Source organism: Boeremia exigua (assembly GCF_020726555.1).
Source record: "Boeremia exigua strain MPI-SDFR-AT-0100 chromosome Unknown C7974scaffold_6, whole genome shotgun sequence".
NCBI classification, from domain to species: Eukaryota; Fungi; Ascomycota; class Dothideomycetes; order Pleosporales; family Didymellaceae; genus Boeremia; species Boeremia exigua.
This window is the reverse complement of record NW_025763523.1, coordinates 1,861,292-1,884,850: the sequence shown is the minus strand read 5'-3', so window position 1 is coordinate 1,884,850 and position 23,559 is coordinate 1,861,292. Positions and strand designations below refer to the sequence as shown.

At 55.1% G+C, this 23,559-nt stretch overlaps 9 protein-coding genes and 1 non-coding gene across 10 annotated transcripts; 3 read left to right on the top strand and 7 right to left on the bottom strand.

The window, feature by feature from the left end:
• Positions 1–14: 14 nt before the first annotated feature.
• Positions 15–536, bottom strand: C7974DRAFT_413420 (uncharacterized protein; the record flags this gene model as incomplete). Its single annotated transcript, XM_046143729.1, has 2 exons — positions 15–377; positions 432–536. The coding sequence occupies 2 exons, from the start codon at positions 534–536 to the stop codon at positions 15–17; spliced, it is 468 nt and encodes a 155-aa protein (XP_045997409.1).
• A 232-nt stretch (positions 537–768) lies between these two features.
• C7974DRAFT_376455 (uncharacterized protein) lies at positions 769–1,836 on the bottom strand (the record flags this gene model as incomplete). Its single annotated transcript, XM_046140279.1, has 1 exon — positions 769–1,836. One exon carries the CDS (start codon positions 1,834–1,836, stop codon positions 769–771), a length of 1,068 nt encoding a protein of 355 aa, XP_045997408.1.
• Positions 1,837–1,930: 94 nt separating this feature from the next.
• C7974DRAFT_190399 (FAD dependent oxidoreductase) lies at positions 1,931–3,705 on the bottom strand. Its single transcript, XM_046136584.1, has 2 exons — positions 3,242–3,705; positions 1,931–3,157 (listed from the first exon to the last, which is right to left on the bottom strand). The coding sequence occupies exons 1-2, from the start codon at positions 3,464–3,466 to the stop codon at positions 2,171–2,173; spliced, it is 1,212 nt and encodes a 403-aa protein (XP_045997407.1). The 5' UTR covers positions 3,467–3,705; the 3' UTR covers positions 1,931–2,170.
• Position 3,706: 1 nt separating this feature from the next.
• On the top strand, positions 3,707–4,861 carry C7974DRAFT_190415 (NUDIX hydrolase domain-like protein). The gene has a single exon (XM_046136585.1). The coding sequence runs from the start codon at positions 3,946–3,948 to the stop codon at positions 4,594–4,596; it is 651 nt and encodes a 216-aa protein (XP_045997406.1). The 5' UTR covers positions 3,707–3,945; the 3' UTR covers positions 4,597–4,861.
• Positions 4,861–7,985, bottom strand: C7974DRAFT_190397 (chitin synthase-domain-containing protein). The gene is made up of 3 exons (XM_046136583.1): positions 7,651–7,985; positions 7,435–7,601; positions 4,861–7,385 (listed from the first exon to the last, which is right to left on the bottom strand). The coding sequence occupies exons 1-3, from the start codon at positions 7,744–7,746 to the stop codon at positions 5,126–5,128; spliced, it is 2,523 nt and encodes an 840-aa protein (XP_045997405.1). The 5' UTR covers positions 7,747–7,985; the 3' UTR covers positions 4,861–5,125.
• Positions 7,986–8,644: 659 nt separating this feature from the next.
• On the bottom strand, positions 8,645–9,254 carry C7974DRAFT_190391 (uncharacterized protein). The gene has a single exon (XM_046136582.1). It carries the CDS (start codon positions 9,164–9,166, stop codon positions 8,852–8,854), a length of 315 nt encoding a protein of 104 aa, XP_045997404.1. The 5' UTR covers positions 9,167–9,254; the 3' UTR covers positions 8,645–8,851.
• Positions 9,255–10,996: 1,742 nt separating this feature from the next.
• Positions 10,997–14,911, top strand: C7974DRAFT_190373 (nonsense-mediated mRNA decay factor). Its single transcript, XM_046136581.1, has 3 exons — positions 10,997–11,238; positions 11,286–11,330; positions 11,381–14,911. Exons 1-3 carry the CDS (start codon positions 11,220–11,222, stop codon positions 14,881–14,883), a joined length of 3,567 nt encoding a protein of 1,188 aa, XP_045997403.1. The 5' UTR covers positions 10,997–11,219; the 3' UTR covers positions 14,884–14,911.
• Positions 14,912–15,741: 830 nt separating this feature from the next.
• Positions 15,742–15,840, top strand: C7974DRAFT_t75. The gene has a single exon. It is a non-coding gene; the product is annotated as a tRNA-Asn (tRNA).
• Positions 15,841–15,961: 121 nt separating this feature from the next.
• On the bottom strand, positions 15,962–17,520 carry C7974DRAFT_190367 (cytoskeletal adaptor protein saga). Its single transcript, XM_046136580.1, has one exon. The coding sequence runs from the start codon at positions 17,356–17,358 to the stop codon at positions 16,159–16,161; it is 1,200 nt and encodes a 399-aa protein (XP_045997402.1). The 5' UTR covers positions 17,359–17,520; the 3' UTR covers positions 15,962–16,158.
• Positions 17,521–17,529: 9 nt separating this feature from the next.
• C7974DRAFT_336288 (chitin synthase-domain-containing protein) lies at positions 17,530–23,469 on the bottom strand. Its single transcript, XM_046139188.1, has 3 exons — positions 22,846–23,469; positions 19,163–22,792; positions 17,530–19,116 (listed from the first exon to the last, which is right to left on the bottom strand). The coding sequence occupies exons 1-3, from the start codon at positions 23,151–23,153 to the stop codon at positions 17,748–17,750; spliced, it is 5,307 nt and encodes a 1,768-aa protein (XP_045997401.1). The 5' UTR covers positions 23,154–23,469; the 3' UTR covers positions 17,530–17,747.
• Positions 23,470–23,559: the final 90 nt, after the last annotated feature.

Here is a 23,559-nt window from a genome sequence, read left to right as displayed (position 1 = left end):
CGCGCCCGGAAGTCCTACGCACGCCGTCGGTGGATGACGGGGACCGCCTCCAGAGAAGTCGTAGTCGCCAGAGCGACCATTTCCGCTGCAGCTGCCGCCGCAGACTCCGCGACGTCCTCCATCTCCGAGCTCGTGGCTGGTGGAGGTGGAGGCGATGGAGGTGGAGGAGGTGGAGGGGAGTGGGCGCAAGCGCAGCCACACTCAACCCTCAAGATGTAGGGTGTTGGTGCCATTGCTGGTGGTGGTGGTGCCGGCGTGCACGCAAGCGCAAGTGCAGCCTCTAAAGCAGTGAGGCGGTCGCTCTGTCGTTGATGGAGCATTTCGACGTGGTTGCTGAGGTCCAGCAATTCCTGCTCCAGAAATTGCTGGTATCGGGTCTAGGACAGGACGTTAACATTTAGCAAAGAGAATTAAGCAGAAAGCGCGGCTACTTTAGCTGGCTTCCAGGCAAAATATCCCTGGGTGAACGCGGCAAAAAGGCCGAAGGCGCCGCAGAATATCATGATGATATAGTACTCGTTTTCACGGAGAGACATGGTGACAGGTTTGCAAGAGAAAGTCGGTGACTGAACAAAGTTGTGACTGAGACTCTGAGCCACACCTGGGTGATGGAGCAGGAAGGTTAGTCGTCGAAACGTTTTGTGTTTACCTCCCCTTGCACTAATTGGTCGTGACTGCCACGGTTGGCTCTCTTTGCGGCCTTCACTGTCCTCGCAGCTTCCGCGCAACTTTCAGGGTGAGGAAATGCGTCTTTATTGTCTATCGGGATTATGAACCAGAGCAATATTCACTGCAACGCAATGTACCATCGTGTACACAATGCACATCTCCACAATCTTCCAAGTGCACCAGAACGTCCTTGCTGTTCAGATCGCGCACTTTGCGCCTCACGTCCAGCAATACACTTCCGCCACCGTCACGTCGGTGCAGTGTATACTCAGCAGCGCAGTACTCGCAATTTTCCTTCACACTGAAGCCCTCTCGCACATCAGCAAAAAGCCAATCATTACAGTAGACCTTCTTCCTTGCAGCGCACAGCTTACTGAGCACAGCTTCGTCAGCTGTCGTCAAGTGAGGGCAGATGTGCACCTTCAGTTGTACGAGATGCATCCGAGCCACCGTAGTCTCAATCGCTTCGTAATAAGGTATGCGGCAGATAATGTGGCTTACTGTAAGCATGGCCTTCATTCTCCCAGGCACTGAAAGTCCCCTAAGTGTCACCGTCAAACATGGCCCAATGATTCCTTCCTCGGCATCGGCATGCTTATCGCAAAGTTGAGAAAGAATGTCAGAGGGCACCGATACCAACTCCTTGAGGCTGCAACTCCTATGCTCGCACACTCGAAAGCGTGCTCTTGCGCAAACACACACGCGTGTGTCGTTGGATACGGAGTCGAGGAGTTGAGATGGTGCAAACAGGCCGACGTGATGAAGAACCAGGTGGTCGCTGCACCAGGCGAACTTCTGTGTATCGTCGCCGCGGAGGGAGAGCATTTGCAGATCTCGGTCCCTACGTAGACGTGCTGCAAAATCCGCTTTTACAGATCGAGGCGGTTGGAGCTGGAACGTGAGGAAGGGCGTCTTTCGACTGCATTGCGCATAGCTGAGGAGGTCGGCGCCGGAGAGGTGACTGGCAATGCACATGTGCAGCTCTGCAGGCAGCTGATAGAAAACGCAGTGCTTTTGGTTCAGACGTGCATTTTTTGGTGCGCGGTGTTTCTGTTGTAAACGTGATACGAAACTGCGTATGAGCGATGGTGATGTTTTAGGGGATGGAGCGGTCGGTTCTCCCGGGATGCGGAATCCAGCACGGGGTGTGATATCTGCTGAGGCCATTTGAAAGCTTAGAGAAAGAGTCAACAATACTGCCACGTTGGAGGAGTTGACATGAATAAGTCTGAGTCAGAAGCGATGTGTGATACCTAGGTAGAGACACCCTGAAGCCCTGAAGCCAGTACCATGGTTCTGCCTCAACATAAGGGCCCAACCCCAATAATCCTACAAGAATGATCCGTTCTGCGTGATACTCATGATGCGCCAGTTTGAGGCCGTTTGATCTGATCTTAGACGTTGGCTAGAGCATGAGCGGGAAAGGTTCGCAGACACGTAGGTATTCCAAAGTGTCCCAAGTAACGTACTGCGGTGAACCTACTTCGGCTCTTTTCATTCCCTACTTGTACAATTGACTCTCTACTTCCTCCGCAATCGCCAGACTACTCGTCAACCCTGGACTTTCCATGGCCAACAAATTCACGAACCCCTCGAACCCTTCCTCCTTAACGATGTAAAAGTCTTGGAAATCCTTGCCGCTCGTTGCCGCCAGCCGACCTAGTTTTGGTCGTATCCCTACGTAGTCTGGCGTAATAGAATCCCTGTCAACTCCCGGCAGATAAGTCTGAATATCGTCGATGGCGGCCTTCAGATTTTTGCTGTTCGGCGTGTAGTCCGTTGGCGACTCGGTCCACTCCACATCTGGCCCGAAGCGCACACGCCCACCCATGTCGAGCGTCAGATGCGTACCCAAGCCGCCGTGGCCGGGGACCGGGGCGGGGTAGATCAGGGTGCTGGGCTTGGGGCGCGAGGAGGAGTAGCTGAAGTAGCTTCCCTTAGCGTAGAATGCTTTCCGCTGTCTGTCTTCGGGAAGGATCATGTTCGATATGGCCACGGCATACAACCCTGCGGAGTTGATAATCGTCTCGGCTGTGATGGTTGTCTCCTCGCCGTCGGGGCTTTTGGTCGTGATTTCCCAGCCCCTGCGCCCGGCGTCTACGGGTTCCACGCGGATGACTTCACTTTGGAAGGCGCATACACCGTCCTTGTTCTCGAAATCACCCTCGAGAAACTGCATCAGGCTGTGTGAGTCTACTATGCCTGTTGATGAGCTCTCCAGTACACCGGCTTCAGCGCGGACATCCGGTTCCCGCTCTTTCGCTTCTTTGCTTGACAGGAATCGTGTTGGCACGCCGACGCTTGAAGCGAACTCATGGACCTTGCTTATCGCGTCGTATTGGGCGGAATCTTGGGCCACGATCCATTTACCTGTGTTGCGGTGCGGGATGGAATGCTTCCGGCATAGGTCATACATCATCTCCTTGCCTCGTAGGCAAAGTTTTGTCTTGAGTGAGTCGGTGCCGTAGTAAAGGCCTGCGTGTATCACCTGAGAATGGTCAATTACAATGTCATGGCCTTAGTTTTTTGTAATAGGGGCATATATAATAGGAAGAAGTATGGTGTCACCTACCTCGCTGTTTCTTGAACTTGTCTCTGTACCAACGGATCCGTGCTTCTCAATCAACACTGTTGATGCACCGTCTCTTCCCTGCAGTTTCCGTGCTATCGCCAGCCCAATGACACCACCACCAATCACAGCATGTGTGAAGTCGGCATCTCGTCTTATACTCGATGAGAAATGCCGCCTAGTGACTGCTTTCAAGATAGTGTTGGGAAAAGCACGCGTGGATATCATGACCCCTGCGTATGGCTCTGCAGGCTCTAGCAGGCTCAATGGACGCTGAGCTGACAAAGTATCACAAACGCGTTGGAACTGGAATTAAGAACAATGTAGTAGAAAAGTCAGATGGATTGAGATGTTGATACTTATCAAGAACAATTGCCATCAATTTGGATGACGTTACGCGATTAGTTCCCGCCGCTAACGTGTTCAATCCTAGTCTGATCGTGAGGCTGTGACTGCCCCGCGCAACTGCAATCAACGTGCAGTATATCTGAGTCCTGGCTCCATTTCTGAAGTACGTGGTGCGAAGTGTGTGTCCTCGGCCGCAGCTTACAGGTCCCAATCCGGTTACGTCATCGGCAATTGCCCTCCCACTACGCCGACTCATCCCACCACGACTACATCACGACTTTGCGCGACCAGACCCCTCATCAACAGCCGCTCACCACACAACCCAATCCAAAGGCACCGTCAAACCTAAATCAAGAAGCATGGCCAGCAAGAGCAAAGCCCGCGTGACCGCTTTCACGGACCTCCCCTCCGCGGACGCCAAATGGGTCAAGCTGCAGAAAGTCGACTACATCGACGCGCACGGCGTCTCACGCGTGTGGGAAGTCGCTTCGCGCAAGACCCGCGGCAGCGCGGGCGTCGACGCCGTGGCGATGGGCAACATCATCTTCCACCCCACGAAACCGGCCTCCACGATCGTGGTCCTGCAGTTCCGACCGCCCGTGGAAGCAACCACCGTGGAGTGGCCCGCCGGCCTGATCGACGCAAGCGAGACGCCCGAGGAAGCGGCGGTGCGCGAGCTGTATGAGGAGACGGGGTACCGCGGCAAGGTGGTCAGTACGAGTCCGGCGGTGGCGGCCGATCCGGGGATGACGAATGCGAATATGTGTTTGTGCATGATGGAGGTTCACTTGAAGGAGGGCGAGCCGGAGCCAGAGCAGCATTTGGATGAGGGGGAGGATATTCTAAGGGTTAATGTGCCGCTGGCGGAGTTGTATGAGAGGCTGGAGGGGTGGGCGAAGGAGGGGTATGTTATCGCTGCAAAGCTTTATCATTGGGCTGCGGGTGTGCAGTATGCGATTGATCATCCTGAGCTGTTCAAGAAGATTGATCAGCCTGGTGCTCGAGCTTGACTTAGAAGTCCCTTGTGAGTAACGATCATAAAGAATAACAGGACAGTGCAGACATATCAAGCTGCAATTCTACATATATCCTGTCATCCGCAAGATCATTCACGGCAACACAAAGCAGGCAAAAAACATGTGCAAAGTAAAGGTGCGAAGTTATCGTTATATTCAGTCCGTAGACCTCTAGACATTAGGCGCAGGATTAACCTAAGCTCTCCCATGTACAAATTCGCGAGCTCTTGTTGAAAACAATGGTAGTGAGTGAACCAGTCATGATCTACAGTCAAAGTCGTATCCAATCGAGCCTAACCACACCGTGGCCCATGAAGAATGGGCGCATAGACATATATGTACATTAAAGAAACGATGCAAGCGATTGCAGTATGTCGGCCGCTCAAACGCCAGTTGCCCTGCTCAATGCGAGGGATGTGAAAAAGTCAGACCGCTGTCGAATATGTGAAAACGCCGTCACCCAGGTCCGGATTTTGATGCATAGATGCTGAAGTAGATTGCAGATCAAGAAAAAATGACGCTTTTACTTGCGCTCCTTAGTGAGGCGCTTGCGCTTCTTCGAGTCTGTCGAATCGCTTCTGCTGTGGCCCATGGGTGCAGGTGACACATCGCGCATCAGACTGCTGTTCTGGGGCTGATACATCTCATAGCCGGTGTCATTGCCTGGTGCGCTGCTGTAGCTCTCTTGTCCGAGGGGACTGCGTCCCTGACGGCTGGAGTTGTTTGAGTCGCGGTTGGTGGGCTGGCTGTACGCAGCCTTGGGTGCTGCAAGATCACCTTGTCCAACCTGGTTGGAAAGCGGCGATTGGGTTCGGTACTGTTGTTGCTGCTGCTGCTTGTCGTAGACCGAATCGCCAGAGAGAGACTCGACCGACTCGGTGTAGCCACCCTTTCCAGAGCTCATGCCAACTTCGTAAGGTCCTTGTTGACGCTGCTCCTCGAAGAAAGCACCTCCAGCCGGCTTTTGAGTCTCCTGAGTCTTGTGGTAAATGCGCGCATCCTCAGGGTCCATGAAGGATTCGACACGGCGGGGCATGTAGACAGAGTTGTTGGCAGAAGTACCGGTGGAAGTGAACGAATCCATGGAGGAACGAGGGTGGAGTGGGATGTGGGGAGCGTTGGGGTCGCGGGGCGCCATGTTGGGGAATGTGAGACCAGAGTCGTTGTTCTGCTGGTACCAGCCGTTGGGCAACCTCTCCGCGGGGGCGAAACGGCCCTCCATATCGACAGTAGGCTGCAGAGGGACGGTTCCGGTACGCTTTTGAGCTTCAGCAGCAGCCTTGAAGGTCTCGGGAACAACGTTGAGATCATCACCGGCGGCCTCGGCTTGGGCAATCGCCTCCTGGGGGGAGGTCTTCGCGTCAGCAGAACCAGCATCAGCACGAGGTCCACCCCATGTACGCTGTCCGGCGGTGAAGATACCGTAAACCATGTAGACCCAGTTGAAGAAGGGGTTGACGACAAACATGAGGGGGTAGAGCATGACCTTGTAACGACCGAGCTTGGCGCCGAAGTAGATCATGAGAAGCCAGTTGAGTCCAAGAGAGATGGCAATGAAACCGACAGGCAAGTTGGCGACCTTCTGCGATGTTGTGACGAGAGAGAGGACCAAGATGAAGAAAAGCAGAGCGGTGGTACGGATGGTGTTCTGCATGAAACGAACGATCAGAAGGATAGGGTAGCGCTTCCACAGACGGATATCTGTCAACATGCAAACTTCGTTGGTGATAAAACCCAAGAACCAGCGGCGACGCTGCTTGAGCAGAGATGTGTATGTCTGCACAGCCTCGGTCTTGCAGAAAGCACCAGTGTTCATCTGAATTTGGTAACGCTCTTGGGCGCCAATCATGAACAAATGAGTCAACCAACGATCCTCGCCCAAATGGCACTTGCCGTAGTCGAAGAGGTCATCACACTGCTCTGCCTTGTCGGCGAAGTAGTACTTGGCCATCTTACGGAAGGCAGAGAATCGCAACATGGTGAGGGCACCGGGAAGACAAGTGACGGCACCGCAGCCAGATTCGACGGAACGCTCGAACAGTTGACCGTGAATGTACTCCATATCCTGGAGCAGAGTGATGAGCGAGTTCTTCTCGGTGGTTGATGTAATGACACCGGTTTGAGCCAACATGTTCTTCTTGGAGCCAGGCTTGAGTTCCATTTCGTACATGAAGTTCTGGATGCAGGTCTTGTCGAGAATACAATCGGAGTCGATGAAGAGCACGAAGAGGTTGTCGTTGCGCTTCAGGTATTCGGCGTAGATCTTGTCGATGAGCTTGAAAGTCCTCTTCTGGCAGTGACGCTTACCGCCGTGGGGGAAACGAGAGATGGTGATACGGCAGCCACGGTAGATGACATCGATAGACTTGGGGTACGAGTCGAGAGTAAGAGGCACGCCGAGCTTCTCAATGGTGTTCAGATAAAGTTCGTCCTCAGCATCTCCGTCGAATGACAGGAAGATGTGCAGGCAAGAAGGCGGGTACTCGCAGTCGACAAGCGAATCGCAAGTTCGGAGGAGAATCTCAGGAATTTCCTGGTAGCAAGGCATGATGATGACGACCTTGGGAGCCGATGTTTCATCGAGAACGCTCTTGATCCTCCTGGTGCGGCCGACGGAGTGGGTGACGAGCTGGTAGACACAGAACAGCCACGGGATTGTCAGGAGACCGGCAAACGACCAGAAAGCGAACCACTGGAGGAAGTCGACCATCTCCTGGGGGAAGTACTTAACTACCTGGGCGGGCAGAGGAAGAGTGACGACCATGATGGGCAAGAAGATGGCACTGGTAATGTTAGCATTGCATCTGGTGGTCGCAGGCTGAGACAACATACCGGAGGAGAAAGAACATGATTCCGAAGAAGATGGCGAGGAGTCGTACACTGATGGTCTCGGCCTTCTGGAAGACCTTGACGATGCAGTACAAGAAAGCGGCAACCCAAAGGAACCATTCAAGCAAGGCAGCAAGCATGACGCTGCCGACAATTGCCACGTAGACAATCTGTTGCTGTTAGCTGCGAAGTTGGAGCTGAAGAGACTCGCAAACTTACGTCCTTTGTTGCCCATGGGTCGTCGATATCTGGAATGCCGGATGAGTCCGCCCTAGACACTAGGGCCTGGACGACGGGACCAGCTGCGTCCCACATTGTGGATGAGTATTAAAATGTATATGTTCGTATCGAGGTCGTAAGGTGGGGTGAAGCGAGTGTAGGCAGAAAGCTCTTGCTTAAGCTGCCGTAGATGTCGAGAACCGCTCGGTGAGACGGGGTGCTGTAACGCGGACGCAGCGATGGGCGACGTTCAAAAGTCGAGAGGCGAGCGTGGTATGAGGCAATTGACCTGGTCGAGGCAAACCCAGGGCGGTGGAGAGCTGGACGGGTGACACAGCGCACGCTCACTACTAGAGTGTTGGTTGCACAGCGCTAGAGAATCGAGGCAGGAACCGGGGGTGTCGACGAGAAGATAGAGTCCCAAAAAAGACAGACGCTGATTCAGCTGGCAATATTGTCCGGCGTCGAGTATATTGACTGATAATCCCGAGACTTGTGCTTCTGGACGGATAAATGCACCTCCTGAGACAGGCAGGTAAACGAATGTGAGGGGTCGAAGCAAGAAAAGCAGCTCTTCAGCACAGTGTCATCACAGATGCCGCACGCAAGGGGGACAGCTGCAGGTTCTGGGGAGGTGCGTCTGGAGGAAAGAGAGAACTCATTGCACGAGGGGGTCGGGTTGGTTTGTACAGGCACGAAAGCGCGGAAACGCTAGGGCCCACCGCAGGCTTCACCGAAAATGTCATCGCGGCTCTGGGCATGGTGAAAGTCTGCGCAAGTGCGTGCGATCGTCGCAGGGGGCCGTTCACTGATTCGGGCAGGCAAGCCGCCTCCCCTTCTCCAACCCAGGAGCTTGACACAGATGCCGGCTGGTGCGCTCGGTTTGAGTGGTGCACAACGCGCGACAGCTGCACGCCGGCGATGCCCAATACAGCCTCGCGGGTTATTTTAGGACGGCGCCTCTGTGCGCCGTCCACCGTTGGGCGTGTGAGGTCTGCAGCGCTCCCGGTCGCTTTGTTTGACGATGCTCCTGATCACCCTGACTGTGCCTCTCTTTGTCTCTTTGTTGCGCACACTGGTACTCAAGAAGTGGTACTCCAGGGCAGCCACGCCGCCTTTGAGCCAGCGACTACGACGGCGGCGCCAGAACGAGCACTCGACCGACGACCAGCTAGACAGCCAGCTGATGCACCATGCATGCTCACTGCGTTCCAATGGCATCATGGTGCGCAGGAATTTCGCCTTCCCTGCCGCCCTTCCGTATGCGTGTTTCATTGCCAAGCGTGGTGCTGGCCTCGCCAAAGCAAGCGAATGCGGGCTGACATAACTGCTCCGTCCAATCGCGCCTCTTCCACGACCGTACTGGTCCGGCTTTACGCTTCGCGGCAGGGGCTTGCTGCCATCCGTCACTGAAATTGAATACGAGCCGACGTTGACCCTCCTCTCCTTTTCTCCTTCGACCTTCGGCGCCACTGTGACAAGCGCTAGGAAACGCTAGAAAAAGTAACACGAACATTCGGTGGGGGACTCCACAGCCCTCAACATCGAGCGATGAGATTGAGATGACCTGACTTCCCTGTCGAATGGTCTCTTGCTGTGACACACGTAGTTCCACGGCCCACCGCTCTCAAGCCTCAACATTCAGCGAGGCATGCGGCTTTTGCACTCCACCAGCCTTCCAGAACAGATCGTCATTGCTGTCCCGGCGAGGCTGTGCAGACGGCTGGCAATCGATAAAGCCTGGGTGGTGTCCCGCAGCTCGGGATCTGGTCGTGCGCGTCCACACCCGCCGATCTGTTCGCTACGGAATGTTGGCAACCGTATTTCCTTGAATAGCATCGCAGATCTCGAGACGGTTCTGCAAGGCTGAAGTTCGTGCAGCCGTCACCGCTGTTCGTATATTTACTGTCACCGTAGCTCCCGCCGACATGACTGCCCGTATATCGATTATCCTCATAGCTCCCGCTGCCTGTCGATATCGTCTTCCGCAAATTTTGTTTCATCAATGCACATGAATCGCCGCCACTCAGATGGCGCTTACGCCCGTTGGTCTTGAAGAAGCCGCGGCAAACTTAAGCTTGTTGTCTACCCCTGAACCACAGTTCAACTTATTTGAACCCTAAAGAACCGAGCCCACAACTTCTTTGGCTCAACCACTCACGAGCGCCGCTGCTTTTGAAGAACCAATCTGGCGCTCAGCAATTGTGAACGTGGGAGAGGGTTTTGAAGCAACCAAGGAATTAGGCGCGCCATACTTCGCTCCACATTGCCGCTTTGACGTACGCTTCGGTTCATGAGCATTTGCAATTCGTAGGCAGTAGGAGCGCCAAGGCCACCGCGTGGAGAAGGGCTCAAGCACTGAACCTGACTCAATGACCCCTTTTCGCATTGAAGCACTTCTCCGGAGCCCTCGGAGCACCAATCCTCCGCGCAGTAGATGTTGAAGGCAACGTTTCGGCTATGAAGTTTGAGCTCTGTGGCTGGTCGGCTTCATGACCTGGTACTTGGTACGCGGCTCCAAACGTATGCCACCTGCACCTGCATGTGCACATCATTGCGACAGGAGGGTTTGTTCGCACTCGATGATTGCGCACCACCTGCCCCAGGCCTGCCCCTGCACTGCTCGGTCTAATGTCCTATAGCTGTGTAAGCGAAACATTGCTACGTTGCGAACCAGCACGGTTGCGTGTAGGCAAGAATAGTGTAGCATCCTGCGGTTCCCCTGTGATATACACGAGCTTTTGATCTGGATGGTCAGAATGAAGGGATGCCTGGCGAATCAGCGGTGATTTGCACATTACCGAAGAGACTCTTGCAGGGTCACGCCATGAGATGCCAGAAGATCTACTTGAGAGACAAGACCCACGGGACATATATAATCTTTAAGTGGGTTGTAAATAGTTTCTGAGCTTATGCAAGGACGCCGGCACATGACTACCTCCCAGCGTTCTGAGGATTAGCTCCTGCATGCATCTAGCTCTCCTACAAGGTGAGTGCACTTGCAACTACTATCTTACCTCGATGGATGACCATGCCACTCTCTACATCATTACTGCAAGTCGTCGGCGTCATCAAAGTAAGAATCGTCGACCTGGCGTCCTCACGAATTATTCAAAACATTCCTGCCTTCAACGCCCCTACATATATCATAACTACGCAGGAGCACATGTCCCAACGTAGACTGCAGATGTGTTGGCCGTGATGTGAAATTGATTTTGTGACGGTTGAGTACCAAGCTCACCACATTTGTATCCAGGTTCGCTGCCATGCCAAGCATTTGCGGCGGAGTGACGCTACACTTCCCGATGCGGAAAGAGCAGGGCGGAAGCCGTTCCTGCAGTTGAACTTCGAACAACCCTCGACCTGTGTGACGGCGAAAACACCCCGCCTTGCTTTGCTGCTGCTCTGCACAAACGACCGCTTCACCGAGAGCTTGCCCGCGCTGCGCCCGCCCCAATGCTCGCAGAAGTCGCGCCTGACATAGCTCCGATATTCCATGTGCGCGTATCATAGCCGACCCGTGCTATCAACACCCGCCCCTCCTCCGCCGAGAGACTTTCCACTCCACCATGGACAGACCTAGGAAGCGTACGTGCAGCTTTTTCCGGGAGCTCCAGAACACTAACAGCGAGAAGGAGAGCTTCGCGAGCTCAACTTTCGAGCCTGGGATGGCGAGCAAGGTCGGCAGCCATCTGCGCCCCCACCCGTCTCATGCTGATGCGTGATGCAGATGTTTTCCCCGTGCAGAGCTCGCTCGACTCGTCTATGAAGAAGAACACGGCCTTTATCAAGCGTCTCCGAACCGCCATCAACGCGTCCTCCCAGTCGCAGTTCCTACAAGAGATTCGCACGCTATCGCTCCACAAGTACCTCTCCGAGATCATATCGGCATGCTACGAAGGCCTCTGCAGGCTCAAAACTCCCGGCGAAATCGCGACCGGTGTCGAAATTGTCAGCGCTCTCCACCAGCGCTTCGGGCCCGCTGAGTTCACGGGATATATTGGCTGGTACATGGGAAGGGGGCTTGCAACTCCAGACAAAGCACACCTGAAGACATTGTCGCAGGAAGTGCGCGACCGAGAAGATAAAGAGCGTCTTTCGCGCCAGCGCGTCCTTCTGCGTGTGGCTACTGAACTCTGGCTGGTCGGCGTGCTGCGAAGCCTGGATGATGTGGCTCGCCCTGAAGAGGCTGGCAAGAACAAGGATAATGGCAAACTTGTCGAGAGCTCAACACGAACTAGGGCTCGTGCGGAGAGCGCTGATGCGGAGCCGTTCCCTTTGGAAGTACTGAAGGACATGCTTGGATACGACCGCGAGCACGTGAACCTGCCGCTAGTAGTCATCTTTGTCAAGGCCTTTGCGTGGGATATTCTCAGCGCAAAGACGTCAGCTGCAGAGGGTCGCAAGACGGTCAACGAGGACGGCACGACAATCGGAGACAAGAACGACGACACATCGGCCACCGAGGATGACGAACAGCACAGCCAGGATCCGCCTATCATCGCCCCAGATCTGCAACAGCGCTTTAAGAATATTCTCAACCGCTATTTCGAAGATGTCAAAGCACATTTGCTACGAGACCAAAAGCACTTGGCGTCTCAGGGCCGCAAGAACGCGGAAGCCTACGTGAAGTCTGGGGAGGTGTTCGAGGACCGCCAGGCAAACTACGAAAAGCAGTTGAAGACGCAGGAACGACTTATTGCCAATGCTCAGATTCTAGCCGACGCACTGAGTGCGGAGATGCCGGATCTAAAAGAGAAGGATAACTCTGCAAATGCTGGGGACGGATCTATCGGTCTGATCAAGGCTGGAGAGTACCTGCGCGGCCGCAGTGATGGGCCTGGCATCTGGGAAGACGAAGACGAGCGTCGCTTCTACGAGAACCTGATTGATTTGAAGGATCGCGTTCCTGGAATCCTGCTCGAGGATGCTAAGAAGAAGAACGTCGACACGAACGAGCAGGTCGGCAAGCGCATTGAGCCAAAGGCAGAGGCCATTGAGAAAGAGGCCTTAGAGGCAGGCAAAGTCGCAGATGCAGATGACCAGTCTACTGCCATTGCGAACAAGTCTGTCGGCACTCAAGTTGATGCCGTTCTTGCTCGCTTACCGGAGCTCAACACAAAGGATTCAGTCGACCAGACTGCCATCGACTTTTGCTTTCTCAACTCCAAAGCGTCGCGCAACCGTCTCATCAAGGCAGTTCAGGATATTCCTAAGGGCAGATCTGATTTGCTGCCAATTTATTCGAGGCTGATTGCGACACTTAGCAAGTATATGCCCGATGTTGCACAGGGCCTTGTTTCTTACCTAGACGATGAATTCCGAAGTCTGCAACGCCGCAAGTCGAAAGATTTCCTAGGTCAGGTGCGGACACAGAACGTACGCTATCTGGCAGAACTGACCAAGTTTAACGTTGTCCCTGAACACGTCATCTTCCATTGCCTGAAAGTGAGCCTGGACGACTTCTCGAGGATGAACATTGAGATTATCTGCAACTTGCTCGAGAACTGCGGACGATACCTCCTGCGCAACCCAGACACATCGCCTCGTATGGCTTCGTTCCTGGAGACACTCCAGCGCAAGAAGGGCGCTCAAGTGCTTGGACAGCAGGAACGCATGTTGATCGAAAACGCGATCTACTACGTCAACCCACCGGAGCGCGCAGCCATCGAACAGAAGGAGCGGACGCCAGTAGAACTGTTCCTACGCAAGATCATGTACCAGGACCTGACCCGCCGTACCCTGGACAAGACTGTCAAGCAGATCCGCAAAATGCACTGGGAAGAAGAGGAGGTCGTCAACTTCTTACATAAGATTTTTTCGAAACCTGGCAAGATCAAGTACAGCAACATCCATTTGCTGTCTGTTATCCTCGGTACCATCCATCGCTACCACCAAGACTTTGCTATTGGCGTCATTGATGACCTTTTGGAGTCCATCACATTCGGTCTCGAATTGAATGACTTCAAGTTCAATCAGCGCAGGATTGCAGAGGTCAAGTTCCTGGGCGAACTGTACATTTATCGACTTGTCGACTCGCCGCTTGTCTTCGATACACTGTACAAGCTGCTGAATTACGGATGGCAGGGCGGCTACGCTCGTCCAGATTTGTACAACCCGCTGGACTTGCCCGATGACTACTTCCGCATCCGCCTGGTCTGCAATCTTCTCGAGACCTGTGGCATGTACTATGACAAGGGTGCAGCCAAGAAGAAGCTCGACTTCTTCCTGACGTATTTGCAGTACTATGTCTGTACCAAGGATGCATTGCCAATGGATGTGGAATTTATCGTGCAAGACGCGTATGCTTTAATCCGGCCGCAGTGGAAGCTCATCACCGACCTGGACGAAGCATCTCGTGTCTTTGGCGAGGCTGTCAAGCAGAACTACCAAACGGCGGCCACCGACAAGCCTATCGAGCCTGAGGATGACGACGAGTCCGCTTCCGACGACGACGTGGATGGACCCGACGATGATGATGTGGTCGTGCCCGAAGGCGAAGATAAGTCTTCGGATGAGGACGAGGACGACTCCGATGAAGACGAACCGGCTAAGCGACATATGTCTGACGATGAAGAAGAGCATATTGTTGTGACACGTCAAGAGGAGGAACGCGATCCTGAAGTGGAGGCTGAGTTTGACCGAGAGCTTGCTAAGCTCATGTCTGAGAGCGCCGACTCACGCAAGTATGATCGTAAGCCTGTGTTCGACATGCCCCTACCGATGCGACGCGCTCGCGAGGCAGCGACTAACCCTGAGGACGGCGTGAGCGAAGCTCCCGTCCCCATCGCGCCATCTAACACCATGAAATTCTCACTTCTCAGCAAGCGCGGAAACAAGACGCAAACTCGCTCAATTGACCTGCCCTCTGACTCGACCTTCGCTGTCGCCATGCGTAATAAGCAACAGGCCGAGAAGGAGGAGCAGCAGCGCATCAAGAGCCTCGTTTTGAACTACAACGAGGGTCGTGACGATGTCGACGATACCGGTGAATCACCATTTTCTTACGCTCTTTCGCCTAATCTCAACAAAACACGTACTGATGCTCAGCAAGTTCTGGAGAAGACTCCAAACCCATACGCACAGCCGCGAATCGACAAGGCCGGCAACAACCGTAGCAATCAGCGCGCCAGGAAGCTGCAACTCAGCGATGTCAACTGGTATGGGCCCCCTTCCTCTCTTCAGCAGAGGTGTATCGCGAAACCGTCAACGTTGGCTGCATCGAAACCATAGTTGGTCGATCAGAGCCGGCGTGACAGGTTTCACAATGCGCCTTCTCGTATTCAACTTCAACATTCGACTTGATCCACGCCGCTTTGGCGCCTAATCGACATGGCTAACCGCAAGGCCCTCTCTGGGCGGCTGATACGCAGGACTTGAACACACGCTATTGTGCTACAGACAGCATCCACAGCGAAACATCCAGGAGTAGCACGCTCTTGGCCTCTGACAAGATCAGGAAGCGTGCGCATAGGAAGTATACGGGCGCGGCTGCAGACCCAGACAACTTGAAACCGCCGCATCGAGCCATCCCGGCCATGCGTCTACGCCAGCCCGAGCATCGTTGCGCGAGCACTAACACGAGACCTCGCAGCCCTGCTGGACGTGCAGGCAGTGATCGGAAGTACGAGAACAGCAGTCAAGCACACCCCTCGACTACCTGAGCTGTCCGGGGAGGACGCCACGGCACAGATGGAAGAGCACTCGATGCACAATGTAACATTGCTTTTCAGTATCAATTCGAACGCAATCTTTCCTGTACCGATGTCCGTGAGATCATGTACTACCGCCGGTGATGACACGGGACGTGTTGTAGTCGCATAGTCACATCCGTCCATGGCGCCTTGTCGTCGCAGACACTGACAAAACCACAGTCGGCACGCAGCGCCGCTACACAGCGGTCCCACACTTCCCGCCCCGTCGCCCCCACCACCCTGAAACCCTCGCACCTCCCCAGTATCCCGCACACCAAACCCACCTCCCCCTCCCAGTCCCTCTACCCATTCCCCATATCCCGTCAAGAATATAAATATTGTGGTGTCGAAAATTGCCATCAAAGTCTAGCACACCACCAGCTTCTCAGCAAGTTGATCCTCCGTGGCGCAATTGGCTAGCGCGTCTGACTGTTATCCACACTACTCTGCTTGATGGCACATCAGGAGGTTGAAAGTTCGAGCCTTTCCGGGGGAGATAACATCTTTTTTGCCCTGCTGATCCATCTATCTAGCTGTTGTGGAGTTGAATGAGTGAGGTTCTTTTTGCTTGTGGGGGGTTTGGGTTTTTGCGGGGTTCGTGGGTTGGGAGGTGGAGGATAGGGGTGCTGGGTGCTGAAGAGGGTGGTGGAAGGACGGAGGATAGGTGGACGAATGGACGGACGGTTTGTGGTTGGGACCAGATGATGTGTCTATTAGTATGTGTCTATACGCCCCCTCGTCTTGCCGCACGCAGCTCTGCAGTCACCGCTGCTCCGCTCTTCACAATCACTGCTGTGTCCCCTCTTCACGGCTCCTACCGCGCCTTCTCGTCGTCAATCTGCCGCCTCAGATCATCTAGCGCCTCGTGCCGCCGCTGCAAATGCGCCTCCAGCCCCTCAACCTGCTCCCGCACCGTGTCAATCTCCTCGCGTATCCCGCCGAGCCCCTTGACGGCGCCGCCCTCGTCGTTGTCCAGGTCGCGCAACACAGTTCGCTTGTAGTCCAGCAGCGACTCCAGCTCGCGCTTGACCAGCGCGGGCGTGCTGTCCTTGGCGCGCCCGTGCCGGCGCGCCTGCACGTCCTTCTCGACATCCGCCATCTTGGCCTCGAGCTCCTTGAGCTGCTTTTTCAGCCGCACCTCCTCCCAGTCCTCGGTGGTGCGGCCGCCGAAATCGGTGGCCTTGCGGGCGCCGTATGTTTGCGCGCGGTCGCCCACGCCCAGCCGCGTCAGGTACGCGTCGCCGAACTTCTGCTTGCGGCCGGTGGCGGTCGAGTCGTCCGAGGCCGTGGCCCAGCGGTTCTGGCCCGCGTGCGAGACGTCGTAGTCGATGTGGGCTTTCTCGAAGGAGGAGCGCAGGCTGGGCGGCACGGAGCGCGGGACGCGGTAGCCCTCGCTGCGCTGGTTGAGGATGTGGAGGAAGGCGAGGGCGGCGTCTTTGCCGATGGCGTCGCGGGCGGCCGGGTTGACGAGGTTCCAGGCGAAGCGCACGTCGGAGTCGGGGACGGTGTCGAGCGACTCGAACAGCGGGGCGAGCGAGTCGAAGGTGATGTTGCCGTGGCCGTCGCGGTTGGCTGAGTAGATCTCCTCGTACTTGGATTTATCGCTGGGCGACATGTACCAGTCGAAGCCGGCGCGCAGGCCAGGCGTGTCATCGTCATCCTCGACCTGCTCGAACTGCTGGCCGCCGCTCAGGGCGCGCGTGGCCTGCACGAGGTGTGCCTTGCTCTCCGGAACCAGCCAGTCGGGCAGCGTCTGCGGGACGTCCGAGGAGACGCCGTTGATCAGGTCGAAGATAAGGCGCATGGCGACGCAGAACTCCTCGAAGTCGAGCTTGCCATCGTTGTCGACGTCGGCGAGGTCCCACACGCGCTCGAGCTGGTCGTCGCGGAGGTGCGAGTTCTTGAGCACGGGCGCTGCCTGCGTGCCGTCGAGGTGTGTGCCGCCGTTGGCGAGGGAGCTGAAGATCTCCCAGTACTTTTCGATTTCGTCTTGTTCGATGCGGTTCGGCGGCATGGTGGGCGGTGGTGGTTGTGTGCAGCCGCGAGCTGTGGGCGGATTGGGCTGCTGAGAGCTGCGGAACCGCGGCGGCTCGACAGGGGCAGTGACGTTGGCGGCCCCGTCCGTCTACATACACACGAGCTACGTCCACGTCAACGCGTAATCACCACACCAAAGACACGATCTGATAATGCAATCTCCAATTACTATGTAGTCTTCGTCATTATCTGTACAGCCAACGCTGGGACCAATGCATACAAACTCCGGCCTTGCAAATTCCACTGCAGGCCCCCAATGGTTTCCTATATAATGCGCCGAAAAAGGAGCGACTATCTGCGAGACATTTTATAAACGTGTCAAAACACAGCAAACACCATAAATGCAATACACAAACATCACACAGCCTAGCCCATCATAGCCAGCTCCTGGTCGATGGTCTGGTTGAGGAAGATCTTCCTCTCTCCGGTCAGCTGCGTCTGCAGTCGCTGCTCGGCGAGTGCGACGAGCTGCTTCTTGGTCATCGAATCAAGGTCACCCTCGTTCAGACACGTGCGCACGACCTCGACAATGGTCGCGTCACTGGGGCCGTTCATCATGCTCTGGAAGTTGACTGTGCTGCCGGGGCGCGATTGACCGTAGCCAAGAGGACTGCGCCCGCGGACTGGCGGCGTCGACGCCATGAGGTTGTCTGAGCTCTGGAAACCACCCATGTTGTGACGGTCGCCGTAAGGCGACGCGCCGTATTGATCACTCATACCGCCCATAGACATGAGGCGGCTCTGGTGAGGGTTCTGGTGAGGGTGATCCTGGTAGCGTGACAGGTTGGAGTAAGTCGATTGGCGCGTCTGCATGCCCTGGTAGGGGCCGGGTGACTGAGGGGGCATGTGCGAGATGTGGTGCATGTTCGACATGACGGTCGAGGCAGGCTTGACCGACGAGTAGATGGATTGCATATCGTTCATCTCGTATGTGTCGTCCTCGTAAGCGCTGAAGCCGCCCTTCTCGGACTGCCCAGCAAGACCGCGGCGACCGGGAAGCTCGTTGCGCTCAGCATACTCATCCCATCGCATCATCGGAATAGACTTGGGATCAAAGCCCTCGTCTTCCGTCAGCACAGCCTTCTTCATGCCGGCCTCGCCGATAACGACACGAGTGTTACCCCACGAGAAGTCGTCTTGCTTCCAGAAAGAGTAGAGAGGCAGAACCAGCGAGTAGATAGGGAAGGCCATCAGGTAGATCAACATCCATCCAATGTGTTGCCATTGACGCTTGATGATGAAGATCAACGCCTGCAGACCGTAGACACCAGCCAACATGATGATCGAGATCAACGGGAACTGGCCAGTGCCGGTCGAGACCGTGTAGATCAGGTAGACGATGTAGGCACAAATCGATGGAAGCGTGACGGTACCGAACAGATCGATGAAGACGACGAAACGCATGGAGAAACAGCAGAAACCACACAGATCAGAGATGAAAACAAGCTCAGCCAAGTTGTGGATGGTCGAGTTGATCCAGCGGCGTCTCTGGGAAAGCAGAATGCTCCATGTCTCGGGGGCGGCTGTGAGGGCGTAGGCGTCGGGAATGAACTTGAAGGATGTGTGGGGGAAATGCTTCAACATCAACGTCGTGAGATAACGATCCTCTCCGAGCGACAGCAGGTTCTTCTTGTGCAGGGTGTCAATGACACAATCGGCGTAGTCCTTGATGACACTGTCGGCAATGACGAGAGGTTTGCCCTTATCAGCTGTTCGCAGACGGTACATGCAGAAACTGGCAAACGTTAGTAAGATTCGGGTCTCGAAAGGGATCAACTTACCATCCAGGCAAACAGGTGACACTGCCAAACAAACTTTCGAAGGCCTTGGCGAGATGATGGGAAATGTAGTACTCGTAAACTTGAATCATAGTCCACCAAGACTTCTCTTCGTTTTCAAGACTGGTCTCACCGCAGATACCGGCGATCTTGGAGTCGTTGGCGCAGCTCGCTACGAGACGGTTGAGAGAGTCAGGCTTGACCATAGTATCGGCGTCGACCATGAGCATGTATTCGTAGAGCTCGGGGTCCACACCAATGATGTTGTTGATCTGGTGGAACATCTCCAATTCGAGGGGGTTCATCTGGGCGCGGTGGTGGACACGGTTGAGGAAGCTCATAAGCAGAATCTGGGAATCACGTTTACCGCGGTTACCAGGCCTGCTCTTGGACTGCTCGGACTCCTTGCCCATCTTTACTACAACAATGTATGGAACAACATTGCCTTCGAATTCGTAGAGACCGGAGTAAACCTTGCCGTAGTTGAGCTGCTGGCTTCCTTCGCCGACAGACCAGAAGGGAAGAGCAGGAGGATCGACCTTGGGATCGACACCAAGGATATCCAAGACAATCTTAGGTGTAGGACGATCGTTACCACCTCCCACAATCATTCCGTCGCAGACAACACAGATGAGCTTGCGCTTGTTATCGTACGCGAGTGCAGTCAGCGAGTCAAGACCCTTTCGGATGTGCTCCTCTCCTTCTGTGTATGCGGGAACGTGACAGATGACGAACTTGTCCTGGTTGGCTGGGCGCTTGCGAGACCCGAGCTGCAGGGCGGCTAAGAACTTGATGACGATGACCGTGCAAAGGATGATCGTAACAGCAAGGAGAATGTAATCGTTGATTCGGCACTTGATGGACTTGCGGAAGTCGGTCTTGCCAACGTAGAATGTGTTCTTCAGACATTGGAGATTCCACGATTGGGCAGTGGCATTCAAGTTGTTCTCAAAGTCCTCCTTGAGATCGGATCCGGCGTTGTTCTTGACAAGGTCGACGAGTTTGTCGTCGAGGAATTGGTACTCTGCACCGTCGTTGTTGGTGGTAAGAGTCTTGAAGTAGTCCGTAAGATCGTAAACATCGTCGCCCATGGTGAACCACATGTGGTTCTCATCTTCGCCCTGGTCCTTGATCTTCTTCGAGTCCCAGACGAGGTCTCCCTTTCGCATCTCTTTCATAGCGGGCAGAAAGACGTTGGGGTACCAGTCGTCCTTTTTCAGTGCAGCGCTGTCGGCCAAATTGGTCATCTGTCCAGACTTGTGGACACCGAGGGGGTTGGTAATGGAGGTGTTGGATGTCAAGAACAGCTGACGGTTACGTGTGGTGTCGTCAATCAGATTCGGGCAGGCAAGATACAGAGGCGGCATGATGTACGGGTCCATGTCCAGGCCGGCAAACTCAATCATGTTGGTTCGAGATGCTTCTGTGTTCGAGTCGCTGTGCTGTTTCTTCCAGAAAGAAGAGAGATCGTAGACTACACCATGGTGGCTGACGTAGAAGTCGTCCTGACCCTGGTGAGTGCTAACTTCCGTTGCATCCCAGACTTTGAGTTTGTTGGGACAGAGAAGTTTTCCGAAGGCGACAATGTAGAAGACGATGATTCCGTTGAGCAGAAGGATGATAAAAACGAGAACGAACTTCTCTCTCCAGGCCATGCGAACGTCTGGTCGCTTCATACGACCAATGTACTTCAACAGTGGTGAGGGAATCCAGATGGTCATCGCCCATACAAACGCGACCCACATGCGTCGGGATGTCGTGATGGGCATCTCGGTGACCATGGAGTTGCCACCAGTCTCAGCGTCGTAGTAAGTAATACCCTTCGTCTCGTCACCCTTACCACCAAGACCGTAGTCACCGACAGCTGCCGTGGGCATGGTAACGGTGGTGGGGGCTATAGACTTGGCATCTGGGGGCAGTACCAAGCTAGGCGTGCTCTGAAAAGGATTCTGGGGCTGTTGTTCAGGAAGAGGTGGGAAGAAGCCGCTACCTGCCATGCTAGAAGGTGCCTGTGGAGGGTAGCCACTTTCGAGGCCGCCAGCTCCCACCATGCCACCTAACATGCCAGCGTTCATGCTTTGGTTCCCGTTCAGCTGCTCAAGTTGGGATTCAGCCTCCCACCACGTGCCCTCGCGCATCCAGATGCGCTCGTTGCCAATCACTACTTCACCATTGCTCCAGCCGCGCTGCAGAGTCCAGTTGGTGATGCCGTCACGGCCGTCCATGCAACCCAGAGCGGCGTAGCGCTCGTAGAACTCGTGAACGTCAAAGTCGGCAGTGAAATCAAGGTATCGGTTACGACGGTTCGCCCATTCCGGTAGACGCCACTCGCGCAGCTGGCGTGAAACGACACCGGCTTGCCATGTGGAGTTCAGATCCTGTGTCACGGTGCTGGGGATAACGTCCGTGGGGTGGATGGCTAGCTGGAACCATACTCTGCTGCTAGCCACAGTCATGGGTAGATCGAGACGGTTGTGCTTGCCCAGTACAACACCGGCCTGCGGCACGGGGTAGAGGAGTTTTCTGACAAAATTGCCCTCCTCAGTGTCCACCGCGATCTTGTCCAAGACGGCCTCACGCCTCTCGAGCTCAGAGTCGTGCTCACGGAGTGCAGCGCCTTCAATTCCAAGATCGGCCTCGGATGTCTGTACAGCGTCCCTCATGCTCTCAAGCACCGAGTTGCCGGCAGATGTGATCTGCACACCGTCGGCCTTCATCTCTGCATTGATACCCTCTGTATCATCAAAAACGGTACGCAGAGCGATGGCCTTGCCAAGGGAGCGGCTCGGGACCTCGACAATGGTGATGTTCACGACGTCCATTCCATCCGCCTCGGACTCGGGGGTCATAACACCGGGTTGGCTGGCATCGCTGTCATTTGAAGAGAAGCCAGCGCGGGCCTTCCTGATGTCGTTCTTGATGGTGATGTTGGCTTGTGCAAGAACGTAGTCAACAATGGCTTCGTAGATTCCACCAATGGCAATCTCTCGCTCGTTAGAGGCAAGCTGCTGCTTGAACATGTCAGGAGAGATGTCCAGAAGCGAACCACAATCCTGGCATGCAGCGTCGAGCTTGTCTTCGTCGAGGAAGTAGTCAAGTGTGTTTCCAAGTTTCAGCAAGGCGGCCAAAGAGCTAATCACGTCACGAAGCTTTTGACCCTTGATGCCAATCGCCTTGAGGTTTGCTCGGAAGTCCTCGGCTGCCGCGGCATCGTCGGCGTCGGGAAGAAACGAGGGAGGGTCGTAGGTACCCGATCGGTTCAATAGAGTGTACTTGTCGGGAGACTGGATGTCGAGAAATTCTCGCTCTTGCTTGCTTGCGGAGCTCGAGTTCAGGTAGTAGAAGACGTCGAAGGCGCGGTAGCCGGCGTGCGCGGGAACCTGGAGAAGACCCTCTCTCGTGTCAAGCCCTGCGGTAGAGAGCTTGATCTCAGCGCCCCTGCACTCGCCTAGGATGTCGATGGTGAAGACGGCGGCGAGGGCAGAGTAGCGTGGCGCAGAAGGGTTCTGTGGCGTGACACAGTGCGTGAAGGGCTTCAGTGCCTCAAGCGCGACATAGAAGCTGTCGGGCAGAGACACTGGCAGTCCTGAGATTGTGGGGGCGAACAATGACGGGGTGGACTCGTGGAGCGAGCTGGAACATGTCAGTTTGCTGTACGCGGCCATGGCGGTGGAAGCAGATCTTACCTCAGCACAAGAGTGCCGTCCTCGACTCGTCGTCGAGCGTGCTCATATGTCTTCCGAACGAGATCGAGGTCGACAGTGCCGCCAATGCGGCCATTCTCCATCGTCTTCGCATTGACCCAGGTGTTGACAACCAGACTCGTGCTGGGCTCGAGGTTGTATGGCTGGCCGTTCTTGAAGGCCGAGTTGAGGGTGTTGAGCAGTGTCGTGGTGCTGACGACAGTCGAAGTCGAGGCGGGGGCACGCTGTGCATTCGTCGATGCCGTCGAATACACCGACATGCGGGAGGCGTTGTTGTTCACGAAGCTCATGGCTGCGATTGGGAGCAGTCCGCGCCTCGGTGAGCAGTAGTAGAGTGAGAACCCTCACGAGTAGGGTGTGCGGTCGTCGCAGACCGGTAAAGCGATGTAGCGAGCGTCAGGTGCGATTGGGCTTGTCTCGCTGCCCTTGATGGGTGGGATGGTTCGAGTGTCGCGGTGGGTTGGGCGAGGCGGCGTTGCCTTCACTGACCGTAACGAGGGTGGTATTAAACGATAGTGAATAAGAAAGAAGACGCACACAGACAAGCACTCGACGCAAGACTCGTCGAAGGCAGTTACAGAGAAGTGGTAGTGTTTGTTGGCTTCAGGGCGACTTTCTCCATTCCTCAGCGCGCCGGGGGGCTGCACTTCGTCCCGCTCAGGCATGGCGCGCTGTATGGTTAGAGCGGTTTAGGCG